The following is an 11861-nucleotide window of genomic DNA, read 5'->3' as shown; positions in this document are numbered from 1 at the left end:
AAGTCCTTCAAACTTTCTCCCTCTGCCACTTGGGGCCGCCAAAGTGCAAAGTTGCCTAGTGCAGCTTTTCACTAAACCTTGTGATCCTGCACCTAGAACCAAGCGTCCCTCAATCAAAGAAGATCAGCGTGACAACAGGGCCGACTGTTAGTGTGTTTGTGTCTTCATGTATCCAGTGGACTGTCAGATCCTGAAGTGGACTGTCAGATCCTGAAGTGGACTGTCAGATCCTGAAGTGGACTGTCAGATCCTGAAGTGGACTGTCAGGTCCTGAACCAAACAGAAGTGTGGGTCCTGGTGGGCGGAGTCTTCAGAGGTAGTCATCCTCACTGGACGGCTCGTCGTCGTAGTTGCAGTGGTAGTTGCTAGGGCCTTCGCCGGGGTCGTCGCTGCTAGCGACCGAACTCTCCCCGGTGACCTTTGACCCTTCCGATCTAGCAGAAGGACTGCGGCTCATCCACCACAGCTCGTAGGCGAAGCTCCGCCCCCAGCTGCAGTACTGGCCAATGGGGCGCAGGTGCCGGATGAGCTCAGCGGCCTCCTGCCAATAAGAAGTTCACTTGCTGTGGCCCCGCCCAGAGCGCTGCTTGCTCATGGTGGTCAGCATCTGGCTGATGTAAGAGGTCAGCAGGTCGTCCATCTTGTAGCCCTGCAGATGTCATGGACACACACACACACACACACACACACACACACACACACACACATACACGCTTAATTGAGTCTCGTCTCCTGGAAGTTTGTGAAATGAGCACAACGTTTTAAAATGCAAATATGTACTCCGTGCATGAAAAGTGAGAGAGATATGTTTAATCACCACAACTAGAAACAAGAAGTAGTTTGAAATAGAAATAGTGAGGTGGATGGACCTTTATATTTGCCTTCAACTCAGAAGGTTTGATAAACAAATCATACCAAGAAGATTTCTATTGCAAGTGAAGTTTTCATTTTTAGCAAACCAACCAGCATGACCAAAGCTTACTTGCCTAAATTTAACTGTTTTCTGACTGGCAGATGTTTGGTTTACCACGCAAGAGAGTGTCTGTGTGTGTTTGTGTGTGTGTGTGTGTGTGTGTGTGTGTGTGTGTGTGTGTTGCTGCCGCCCACCAGTGAGGTCTCGCAGAGCAGCTTGCTTCCTCTGACCAGGTTGCCGATGGTGATGTGGAAGTAGGTGTTCCCACTGCTCCAGTTAGAGATCTTAGTGAAGGGGTGAGTGGTCAGGATGTCCTGCACAAAGAGAGAGAGAGAGAGAGAGAGAGAGAGAGAGAGAGAGAGACAGGGAGAGAGGGGGCGAGAGGTGAGACAGGTAGGACTAGACTAGAGTAGATAGAGACGGGCATCCACCCACAGGCCTAGGTTACCAACCGGTAGTTTATCAGTACCAAGAATCCAAGTCGATATGTGTGTCCTTGTGGAGCATTCAAAATGACACTGATTGTCCCAAGGGGGAACTACAGTTAAAGCTTAAAACAAGGTGACATTTGTTCCTGATTGGCCCAGACGAAATGTTTACTGCGGTCACTAGATATTACATCTTCATCATGGAGGACACCAGAACAGACAGGAACATATACTGAGAAAGACCTACATTCCACCAAGGGCCCTAACAGCCTCGGGTTCATGTGTAGTGAATTTGTAATTTAATAGAAAATTTGCAGAGTTTTGGTATTGTTTTCCTAACCTGATCTGACTGGCTGAACGCCTTCCTGTTACTTCCATCCACAGATAGTAACGATCCTGTTTCTGAGCTGGAAAGTCCAAACTGAGCACCAAAGATAATTGAACACCAGACAGCTGGGCAGTTTGACACCGCTGGGTGTTTCAGCACAGACTCACCTTGTTCTTTGGGTCTATGAGACTGACTCCATGCTTGTTGATGGCTATCAGCAGGATCTCTGGGAAGTTAGGCTCTGTGGTTTGCTAAAGACAAGGAACAGTAGTGTATGTTATTATTATATCCAACCAGCCATTTACATATGAAAGGTTTCATTCCAAAATGCTGTATATCCATTTCAACACACAAAAAAGCGTCCTAAAATTCATCAGGAAATATCTCCAAACCACAGATGATTCTGTCCTTAATCATATAATTGTAGAGAAAAGGTTTGAATAAATAACTTTAATTCTAAAATACTGTACTTTATTTTAAGCCCAGTACTCATGTGTAAGAGTCGGCATCACATTTCAGTGGTTATCTCATTTTGGAATGAAACTCTTTTATAACATCATATTTATCATATATCATATCATATATATATTGTATCATATCATATATTGTAACATATATACATATCATATCATATCATATCATATCATATCATATCATATCATACATGTTTCCATATACAGCAGTCATTTTTCTCTCTGCAAATTTCTAAAAGATTATCTTTTTTTTTTTTTTTTAAGTACCTGCTGTTTATACATCTAATGGAGAGCCAAATAAATGAATGAGTGAGAGAGAGAGAGAGAGAGAGAGAGAGAGAGAGAGAGAGAGACAGAAACAGAGATGCAGACAGACAGGAAGTCAGCAGACGTGTCTTTACCTTGACCTCAAAGAAGGCGGAGCCAAAGGTCGGCCATTTGTAGATGATCTTCAGGAACATCAGTTTGGCCTCTTCCCTCGATTTACCAGCCTGCTTGTTGAAGTACGCTACCACAGACTGACATCACACACACACACACACACACACACACACACACACACACACACACAAAGATATATATTCCGCATTAATTTAACTAGAATTTATAACCTCCTCCTCTCCTCTCCTTGTCTCCTCTCCTCTCCTCTCCTCTCCTTGTCTCCTCTCCTCTCCTCCTGTCCTCTCCTCTCCTTGTCTCCTCTCCTCTCCTCTCCTCTCCTTGTCTCCTCTAATCTCCTCTCCTCTCCTCTCCTCTCCTTGTCTCCTCTCCTCTCCCCTCTCCTCTCCTCTCCTGTCCTTGTCTCCTCCTCTCCTCTCCTCCATGGTGGGACACACAAACACACAAACCGCTCTCCAATTATAGTATAGCAGCTGGCTTAAATATTCATGTTTATCTAATTTACAGGTGACAAATCCTCTTTTGGATCGACTTGGCTGGTAAAGCAGTGGAAGTAGTTTTGGGAATGAACCAAATGGACAGATTGTACATGAGGCCTATTAGACAGATATATTAACATTTTAACTATCAATAGAGTGTTTTTTCTTTACCAGACACTTCGTAGGAAAAAAAAATCTACATTTGTCTTTCAATTTCCCCAAAATATCTTATTAAAATTATTAGGATTCCTCACTGAAACTAATGGGATACAATTAGCTTAACGCTGTAGTTCAGCATTAGCATTGTAGTTTTACCCTTTTCCAGTCATCAGGTGACATCTGACGAATCAGATCCTGGGGAACCAGCTCCCGAAGCATCTTGGGAATTGTAGGAAAGTGGGACTTGTCGTCCTCAAACTTGACGCGGTAGATGAGCGCTCCGAGCTGGAAAACCTCTTCACGAGAACACTTATGGTAACCGCGCAGGTACTTAGGCAGCTCCTGATGAAATAATGACAAGAAGAGGAAGAGGAAGAAGAAGAAGAAAAGGAGTCGTCAGCATCATCATCATTATTCATATCATCATCATCAAACAGTTCCTCAAAGTTACAAAAGTGTACGAGTCAGTTACAATTTCCATCCCACTTTCTAATGTGGGACGAGTCTCTCTGTGCCGGAGGAGATGAAGATGCAAGAAGCATAAATATCTTTCTTGGCTGAGTGACAGATGTTCGGTTTCATGTGTGAGCCTGGAGCCAACATGGCTGCCACCGACAACTGCAACGCTCACGCTCTCTCTGTCTATATTTCTCCCCTAAAACCAACCTGGTAGTAGTGAAAGATGGAGTCGGCGAAGGAGTCCTTCCCTGGAACCGTGTTGGTCCACAACTTCTTCATGAAAAACACCTGATAGGTCAGAGAGGGAACGGTACCTGCAAGGAGGGAGAGAGGGAGGGAGGGAGGAGAGGAGAGTGAGGAAGGGGGGATGGAAGGAGGAAAGAGGGAGAAGCACCGCTGCTGTAATCAGTTTGTCCTCGAAAGACAAGCTTGGACAGCTAACGTTACTCTCTGGTAATGAGAAAGTGGGCGAGGCTTTAAACTGACAAGCTTCTGGTTCATTTAATGCCTTAAAGTCAATACTAATGTCATGTATTTCTGATGCAGGTACCAACCGTCTTTAGCAGGCCGGTTTTTCTTCACCCAGTCTGTCAAATGCCTGACAAAGTCGAAGAAGAAATCTCCCTCTGGAACACTGATCACCTGCAACACACACACACACACACACACACACATTTTGCAGAGAATATTAGCTTGGTGGCCTTGCAAGCCAATCAAGGAAATAATTATATCAAGGAGAGTGACGTGGAAATTATTGAAGACCATTAAGCAAACTTTTGAAATGTCGCAAAAAATAAAATTCAGATTAGATGCATTTCCATCAAGCATCAAGCAAGCATAAAACTGTTTTGTTTTGTTTGTTTCTGAGGACATTTTATTGACACTTGTTTAAATTCTGCCTTTCTAATTCATTACAACATCATTTGCATAAAAAATCAGTGCAGTCTGTCAGTCTGACCTTGTCTGAGATCTTGACGAAGAGACTGAAGCCTTCAGGAGATTTGAGCAGCAGTCGGGTCGAGATGTTCTGACAGAAGTCCTTCGCCTTGGTGCTGGACTCCACCTCAAACGCCTGGTGGGTGGACACACACACACACACACACACACACACACACACACACATACAGTGATGAAAGGATCTTACACTTCAAACACTTTCCCACTGACAACTGGAAATTTGTAAAACAGTGTGTGAGTGTACATTCATTTGTGTGTGTAGGCTTATGTGCATGCATGCATGTTTGCTTGTATGTATGTGTGTGTGTGTGTGTGTGTGTGTGTGTGTGTGTGTGTGTGTGTGTCTAACCTCGTCCGTATCGTCGGGGAAGTAGACTTTGTGGAAGATCTGTGTGGTCTTGTGTTGGATGGCCTCCACCTCCACCAGATGAGGAGGATACTTCCTGGATCCGTTTCTGTTACCGTTACCATGACAACAGCAACAAGAACAACAACACAGAGGAAACGGGAAGTCAGCCGAGCAGGAAGTGAAGGGAGTGTCTTCTGCTGCTGTAGCCCATCGGCCTCAAGGTTCCACCAGTTGTGCTTGTTGAGTGTTTCTGTGTGTTTGTCTGTTTGTCTGTGTGTGTGTTCATGCTTGTGCACATACATGTATGTGTGTGTGTGTGTGTGTGTGTGTGTGTTACCGTAGCGCTTTGTGCAGCCTCTGCATGCAGTCTCCAGACAGCGGGTGGTGTTTCTTGGACTGGAGGAAGCGCTGGATGTGCGGCAGCAGGACGTTGCTGGGGGGGAACAGACCGGTACACAACCACAGCAGCTCCCAGCCTTTCTCCTCACTGTACCTGCAGCAGGCAGGGGGGGGGGGGGGACAACACTTTAAAATATCTTCTACCTCCTCTACAGCTGGAACAACACTGAATGCATGTAGTGACTGAATGGTGAATGTTCACTGAAAATATTAGGGTCATCTTCCCGATGTTGAGTTGCAGCCCCTTTTGCAAAATCCACATCTGAATTGTGTCAAAGCTTAAAAATCCTTCTGTGACTCGTCTGCTTCTCTTTATCTACATCTCCTTTATCATCAGGATAGATTTAATAAGGGAAATCAATAAGCTTCAATTAGCTTCTACCTGGATTCACCTCATCAGTGTACTTCACAAAAAGAGTAAGTGTCCCAGATATTTTGTACATTAGTGTATAATTGTAGAGCAAAGTCTATCATACACACTGCGGTGCAGTGATTAGACATTAAAGTGTCATGAACCAGGTGCTGTCTACAGGGTCCGTACTTGACGTGGTTGTCGGTGAGCTGTTTGAGGATCTGGCTGTAGATCTCGTCTTTCAGAGGTTCGGCCTTCAGCGCTCCTTCAAAGATCTGGTCTGTCAGCTCGTTGACGGAGCGGGTGCGTTTGGACGGGTAGTCGCCCATGTACTTCATCATAGGTGGGGCGAACGTCAAGGAAAGAAAACGGCTTGACATACCAACTATGCTGTGTGTATGTGCATGCCTGTTACTGTAATCACATTACTTTTTCCTGTAATGGAGTAAAATAAGGCATTACTGTTCCAGTTTCATCACATTACAGTTACTGATCTAACGGATCGGTCGTTACTTGCATTATATTCTTATATTCTGAATTATTATAACCTCTTAATCTATCGAAAGATTCCGCTCGTCTCATGCTGCCTTCAGGTCCTGTCAGAAATATCAGAATTACAGCAGAGTGACATGAAGGAGCCGACAAAGTGGAAAATACGACTCAGAAAGCCTGAATTTAACGCTGTAGGCTCTGTCTTTATTAAAAACCTTAAATACAGATTTAGTGTCATTATTTAGATTCTTCTGCTGTAATGTGGCTTAGCTTCACAATTAAGCTTACTAACACAAGTAAGCCTCGCTCAATCGTTTTAGGGTGGAGTAACTAATTACTTTTCTCAAGGAGTAATAAGTACATTATAATGTGTAATTTATGACTTTTTTCCCAGCAGCGAACCCAGCTGTCCCACATGAAAGGATATCTATGAAGGACATGCAGGCGTCCTGGGCCAGCTCCTCGTGGCTCACCACCTTCTTCAGCAGCGGCAGCTTGAGCGGCTCCCGGGTGCAGCTCCACATCTTGTCCTTCCCTCGGTTCTTGGTGATCATCACCCTGCTCAGCGTGTGTTTGGGAGGAGGCCTGGACCGAGCACGAAGAGGGAGCGTTACATTGTGCGAAGCGTGTCGAAACGCAAAAAAAGAAAAAGCACGTTGAAGGGAAAAAAAACACAGACTTGAGAGAGGTGGAGGGAGAAAGAGGCGAGGAGGAGGGGAGATAAAGAGGAGATTTGGAAATGAGAGAGAGAGAAAGAGAGAGAGAGAGAGGGGAAGAAAGACAAGCTGGGTTTCTATCCAAATTTTTGCAAACCATAACCGGATTAGAAAAGAAGAACGGAAACAGCAAACATGAAGAACTTGTCAGGCTCGCTTGAAGCGGAAAAGGTTTTTGTCGATAAAGAAATTAGGCAGTAAATATGTTGAATGCTGAATAAATAATGACACATGCTCGTTAGGATCGACCCGACCGATGGTTCAGTCTCTCTGCACAACAGTCTGGCTCAGGCTTTTTAATGTTCACATATAAAATATCTGTCCAGAAATATCAAACCCACTTTTTCTCCCATGTATTAGTCTGTATCATGGTTGTGTGAACATTAGTTGGTGTGTTAGAATATCACCAAGTGCATTTCTTTGATTTCGTCTTTCGCATGAAATATGGTCAACAGTAGCTGATATTAAAGATAACAGCTCACCAAGTACTTTTATTGTCATTTTTTACTTTATTTTATCTCACCCAACACTCATCCACTCTTCAAAGATTCTTTCCATTTTTCTGGTGGATCTTGTGTTTTTTGTTTTTTTTCTACATTTCAGGAAGCCAATTTATTTGCTTCTTCCCAGTTGATGGAAACACACTTAATTCACATTTTATTTTTCCCAACTTTTCAAAACTTTGTGTGAACTTGGCATGACAGTTAGATGGAAACGTAGCTATAAGAGGGAGAATAGCAGAGAGATGGAAAGATGGGATTCATTACAAAAAAAAAGTGGGTCACAGGTGCTTTAACAGCTACAAAGTACTGGCAAATTGATAATTAGTAGAAAGAAAGAAAGAAAGAAAGAAAGAAAGAAAGAGAAAATGAAAGAGATTGAGAGACAGAATGGATGTTAATGATTCAGTTTGTAAATGTATGCATTCCTGTATATGAGATGCATGTGCTTGTGTGTGTGTGTGTGCTTGTGTGTGTGTGTGTGTGTGTGTGTGTGTGTGTGTACCTGAAGTAGTCGTAGGAGAACTCCTCCAGTGTGTATGGTTTCATTCTGCCGTCGCTCTCTGGCGGGACGAGCTGGGAAACACGGACCGACTCCTGCCGCTGGTCCGGCGTCATGGTTACCAGCGCCTGATTGGTTGGATTACACCAGATTACATTAGATTAGACACAGCAGCAACAAACCATGTCAAACATAAAATGATATAAAAGACCGTAATGAAAGCTAATAAAGAAGATGGAAAACGGAATCTGGCTTGGAAAACTGACAACAGCACTTCTGAATTGGTGTTCATACTTTATCTGAATAGTTTAATGCTGATGCTTAACTTGCTATCAAAAGACTTTGATGTGTCACTAAAAACTTATTAATAAGAATATAATTAAAACTAATAAAGTGTTACTTTAATGATTTTCAAAGATGGATGAATGTATTCCTTTAGAAAGAAATCATTATATGCTCTGAGGAAAAAGCAGGTTAGTTTAAAGAAGATCTGGCAACCCTATTCTGAGAACATGAAAAGTTTACTCTTGTCGATAATGGAAAGTTATGATATAAATATTGTAAAATAATGCCTCTGTTGAGATGTCTCCCCTGGACTTAATGTAGTAAAACTAATGTCAGGTCTCTATATTGCTAGTTTTCTATGTTTTTTCTTTTCTTTTTTCCCTGGGAACCAGTTGGCTTTGTTATTTGCCGTGATTTGAAAAGGGAATAATGGAATTGATCCCATCTAATAATCAGACTTTGACATTTTAGGCTTTGTGCTCATCAGCTGCTTGGAGGAAGAGCTGGTGGCACCTGAAGTTGTTATGAAACTACTGAGTGTCTGGGTGAAGTGTGGCACATTTTTACTCGAGCTGAAATTAGTTGATAAAGTTTAAAAATTTGAAATAAACTTTCGACGCCTGTAACTCACACTGCTGTCAGTGCCGAACATGAAACAGAGCTTCCTGTCCTTTGGAAATATGAGAAAAGGAAGCCGGTGCTGTGAAGTTAGGTCTCTGTTGGACAATAAAGTGCAACTTACTTGTTTAAAGAGAGAAAGAGAAAGAAGGAGAGAAAGAACAAGAGAAAGTGAGAGAAGAGGTGTGTGTGTCTGCATGTGTGTCCTCATCTGAATGCGTTCCCGTGTGTTTTCTCTCACCACGACATCGGGCTGAGGTCTGGTCACGGTGGGCAGGACGTAGACGCAGTCGGCGGGGAAATCTCCTCTCTGATTGGTCCGTTCGTTGACGCCGTGCGCCCAGCCGGAGTTGAGGACCTGCTCGCCGGTGTCCTGGTCCAATAGGATCAGGTCTCCCTTCATGAAGCTCAGGAACGTCGACTCCTCCCCCGCTGGGCCGGGACAGGAAACAGGTCAGGAAAACAGGAAGGTTTTTGATTTGGTTGAACTGAGGTGAGATGTTTTTATAAGCTGTATGGAGTTTTCTTTTTTAATCTTACCTGCACAAATTAGTAATCTGCATCTCTACTTTCAAGGGTTTTTATCATTGTGTTTTTTATTTATCACTTTGCTTGTTTTCTCACTATGCAAATTAGCTAAAGAAAGCCAAACTAAACTAAACCAAACTTAACTTTTTCAGACTTAAGGGTTTTTTCTCAACCTTCATCCCGCTTCAGACTGTCTCCTGAATAGAAACTATAAATCTCACTAATAAAAACCCCAGAGGAATGAAGTCTGTTTTCTACTGGTGAAATATTCTGATTATTGAAATACTGAGAATGCCAAAATAATCCAAAAATATGAATCTCACAGAGAAATTGAGGTTACACTCGCAGGATCCTACAACTCAAAGGAAGATATAAATCCCTTTTTTCTAGTCACCTCACCGACATTTCAAACATTTTCTGAGGTTTAAGAGACAGAATACAAAAATAGGAACGTTGCCATCTCCACCCAGGACTTACTGGGGTTGGGGTTGTCCTGCAGCGCCACCACGAACTTTGACCTCTTCCTCAGGCCCTCCAGGAAGGTCACCACAAGGTCGCGGATGTCCTCGGCGTTGTTGGAGGTGAAGGTGTACTCGTCTCCTTTAATGGTCGCCAAGGTGAAACTCTGACCCTGCAACTTACCCCCTCTGACGGAGAGAGAGAGGGAGGGAGGGAGGGAGGAAAGAAAGGAGGGAAGAGGATGGGGAAGGGTTGAAAAAGAGGCAGAGGTACAGTGAAATGGAAAGGAAGAGGGAGAGAGAGGTAGAGGAATGGAAAGAGGAAAAGAAGATGGAGGAAAAGGAGGGAAGAGGATGGAAAAGGTGGAAAAAGGAAGGAGAGGTAAAAAAAAAATAGAGAGGAAGAGAACGAGGGAGAGGGAGAGAGGGATAGTGAAATGGAAAGAGGAAAATAAGATGGAGGAAAAGGAGGGAAGACGATGGGAAAGGGTTGAAAAAGAGGAGGGAGAGGTGAAGAGAAATGGAGAGGAAGAGGGAAAGAGAAAGGTAGAGAAATGGAAAGAGGAAATGAAGATGGAGGAAAAGAGGGAAGAGTGTGGGAATTGGTTAATAAATAGGAGGGAGAGGTAAAGAGAAATGGAGAGGAAGAGGGAGAGAGAAATGGAAAGAGGAAAAGAAGATGGAGGAAAAGGAGAGAAGAGGATGGAAAAGGTGGAAAAAGGAAGGAGAGGTAAAAAAAATAGACAGGAAGAGAAAGAGGAGAGAGAGAGGGATAATGAAATGGAAAGAGGAAAAGAAGATGGAGGAAAAGGAGAGAAGAGGATGGAAAAGGTGGAAAAAGGAAGGAGAGGTAAAAAAAATAGACAGGAAGAGAAAGAGGAGAGAGAGAGGGATAATGAAATGGAAAGAGGAAAAGAAGATGGAGGAAAAGGAGAGAAAAGGACGGGAAAGAGTTGAGGGAGAGGTGAAGAGAAATGGAGAGGAAGAGGGAAAGAGAAAGGTAGAGAAATGCAAAGAGGAAATGAAGATGGAGGAAAAGAGGGAAGAGTATGGGAATTGGTTAATAAATAGGAGGGAGAGGTAAAGAGAAATGGAGAGGAAGAGGGAGAGAGAAATGGAAAGAGGAAAAGAAGATGGAGGAAAAGGAGAGAAGAGGATGGAAAAGGTGGAAAAAGGAAGGAGAGGTAAAAAAAATAGACAGGAAAAGAAAGAGGAGAGAGAGAGGGATAATGAAATGGAAAGAGGAAAAGAAGATGGAGGAAAAGGAGAGAAGACGATGGGAAAGGGTTGAAAAAGAGGAGGGAGAGGTGAAGAGAAATGGAGAGGAAGAGGGAGAGAGAAAGGTAGAGAAATGGAAAGAGGAAATGAAGATGGAGGAAAAGAGGGAAGAGTGTGGGAATTGGTTAATAAATAGGAGGGAGAGGTAAAGAGAAATGGAGAGGAAGAGGGAGAGAGAAATGGAAAGAGGAAAAGAAGATGGAGGAAAAAGAGGGAGAAAAGGACGGGAAAGAGTTGAAAAAGAAGAGGGAGAGGTAAAGAGAAATGGAGAGGAAGAGGGAGAGAGAAAGGTAGAGAAGGAGTGGAAAGAGGAGAAGAAGAAGAAGAAGAGGGAGGAGGGGAAGTCGCAAGTATGGTTGACGGAAAGACGAGATGAGACCGGGGAAGAGTGGAAAAGAAAAGAGAAATGCAGAGAGAAAAACAGAGAGAAAATGAGGAAAGGGACAAATATGGATGAGAGACAGGAAATGTAGAAACGGAGGAAAGTAGAAAATTGGAAAGGAAGTAAAGAATCAAGGAGGGAGAGAGAAGTTTCAGAAAGAAGTGAGCAGAAAATCAGCTTTAATCCACACTGTGGCAAGCGTACTTCTGCTGTTAAATGGGGGCTCTCATCTGTTGTCGACTACAGTTCCCAGCGTGCCTCACCTGCTGCTGGAGACTGCAGAGATTTCTGGGAAAGAGAGTTCCAGGAGGACCTGCTCCTGCTCGTCCACGAAGTAAACCCCGGTCCAGTTGACCGCTACGATGACGTCGTTCTTCGGCAGGCTGGGACCTGAACGGCCGAGAGAG

The 11861-nt window shown here is 43.6% G+C and overlaps 1 protein-coding gene across 1 annotated transcript in view; it reads right to left on the bottom strand.

The window, feature by feature from the left end:
- Positions 1–556: 556 nt before the first annotated feature.
- The window catches only part of myo7aa (myosin VIIAa), a 54982-nt gene continuing 43677 nt past the window's right edge, over positions 557–11861 (bottom strand). The window contains exons 35-50 of the mRNA XM_078284107.1: positions 11718–11844; positions 9814–9983; positions 9050–9240; positions 7909–8033; positions 6615–6772; positions 5885–6038; positions 5282–5437; positions 4945–5050; positions 4597–4710; positions 4193–4280; positions 3846–3952; positions 3336–3521; positions 2544–2660; positions 1837–1920; positions 1108–1227; positions 557–649 (exon numbers count right to left, since the gene is read on the bottom strand). Of these exons, the coding sequence (XP_078140233.1) occupies positions 557–649; positions 1108–1227; positions 1837–1920; positions 2544–2660; positions 3336–3521; positions 3846–3952; positions 4193–4280; positions 4597–4710; positions 4945–5050; positions 5282–5437; positions 5885–6038; positions 6615–6772; positions 7909–8033; positions 9050–9240; positions 9814–9983; positions 11718–11844 (2096 nt within the window). The remainder of the gene's footprint in view (positions 650–1107; positions 1228–1836; positions 1921–2543; positions 2661–3335; positions 3522–3845; positions 3953–4192; positions 4281–4596; positions 4711–4944; positions 5051–5281; positions 5438–5884; positions 6039–6614; positions 6773–7908; positions 8034–9049; positions 9241–9813; positions 9984–11717; positions 11845–11861) is intronic.

Source organism: Centroberyx gerrardi, chromosome 6 (genome assembly GCF_048128805.1).
Source record: "Centroberyx gerrardi isolate f3 chromosome 6, fCenGer3.hap1.cur.20231027, whole genome shotgun sequence".
NCBI lineage: Eukaryota > Metazoa > Chordata > Actinopteri > Beryciformes > Berycidae > Centroberyx > Centroberyx gerrardi.
The sequence above is the reverse complement of the archived record's forward strand: the minus strand, read 5'-3'. Positions and strand labels throughout refer to the sequence as shown.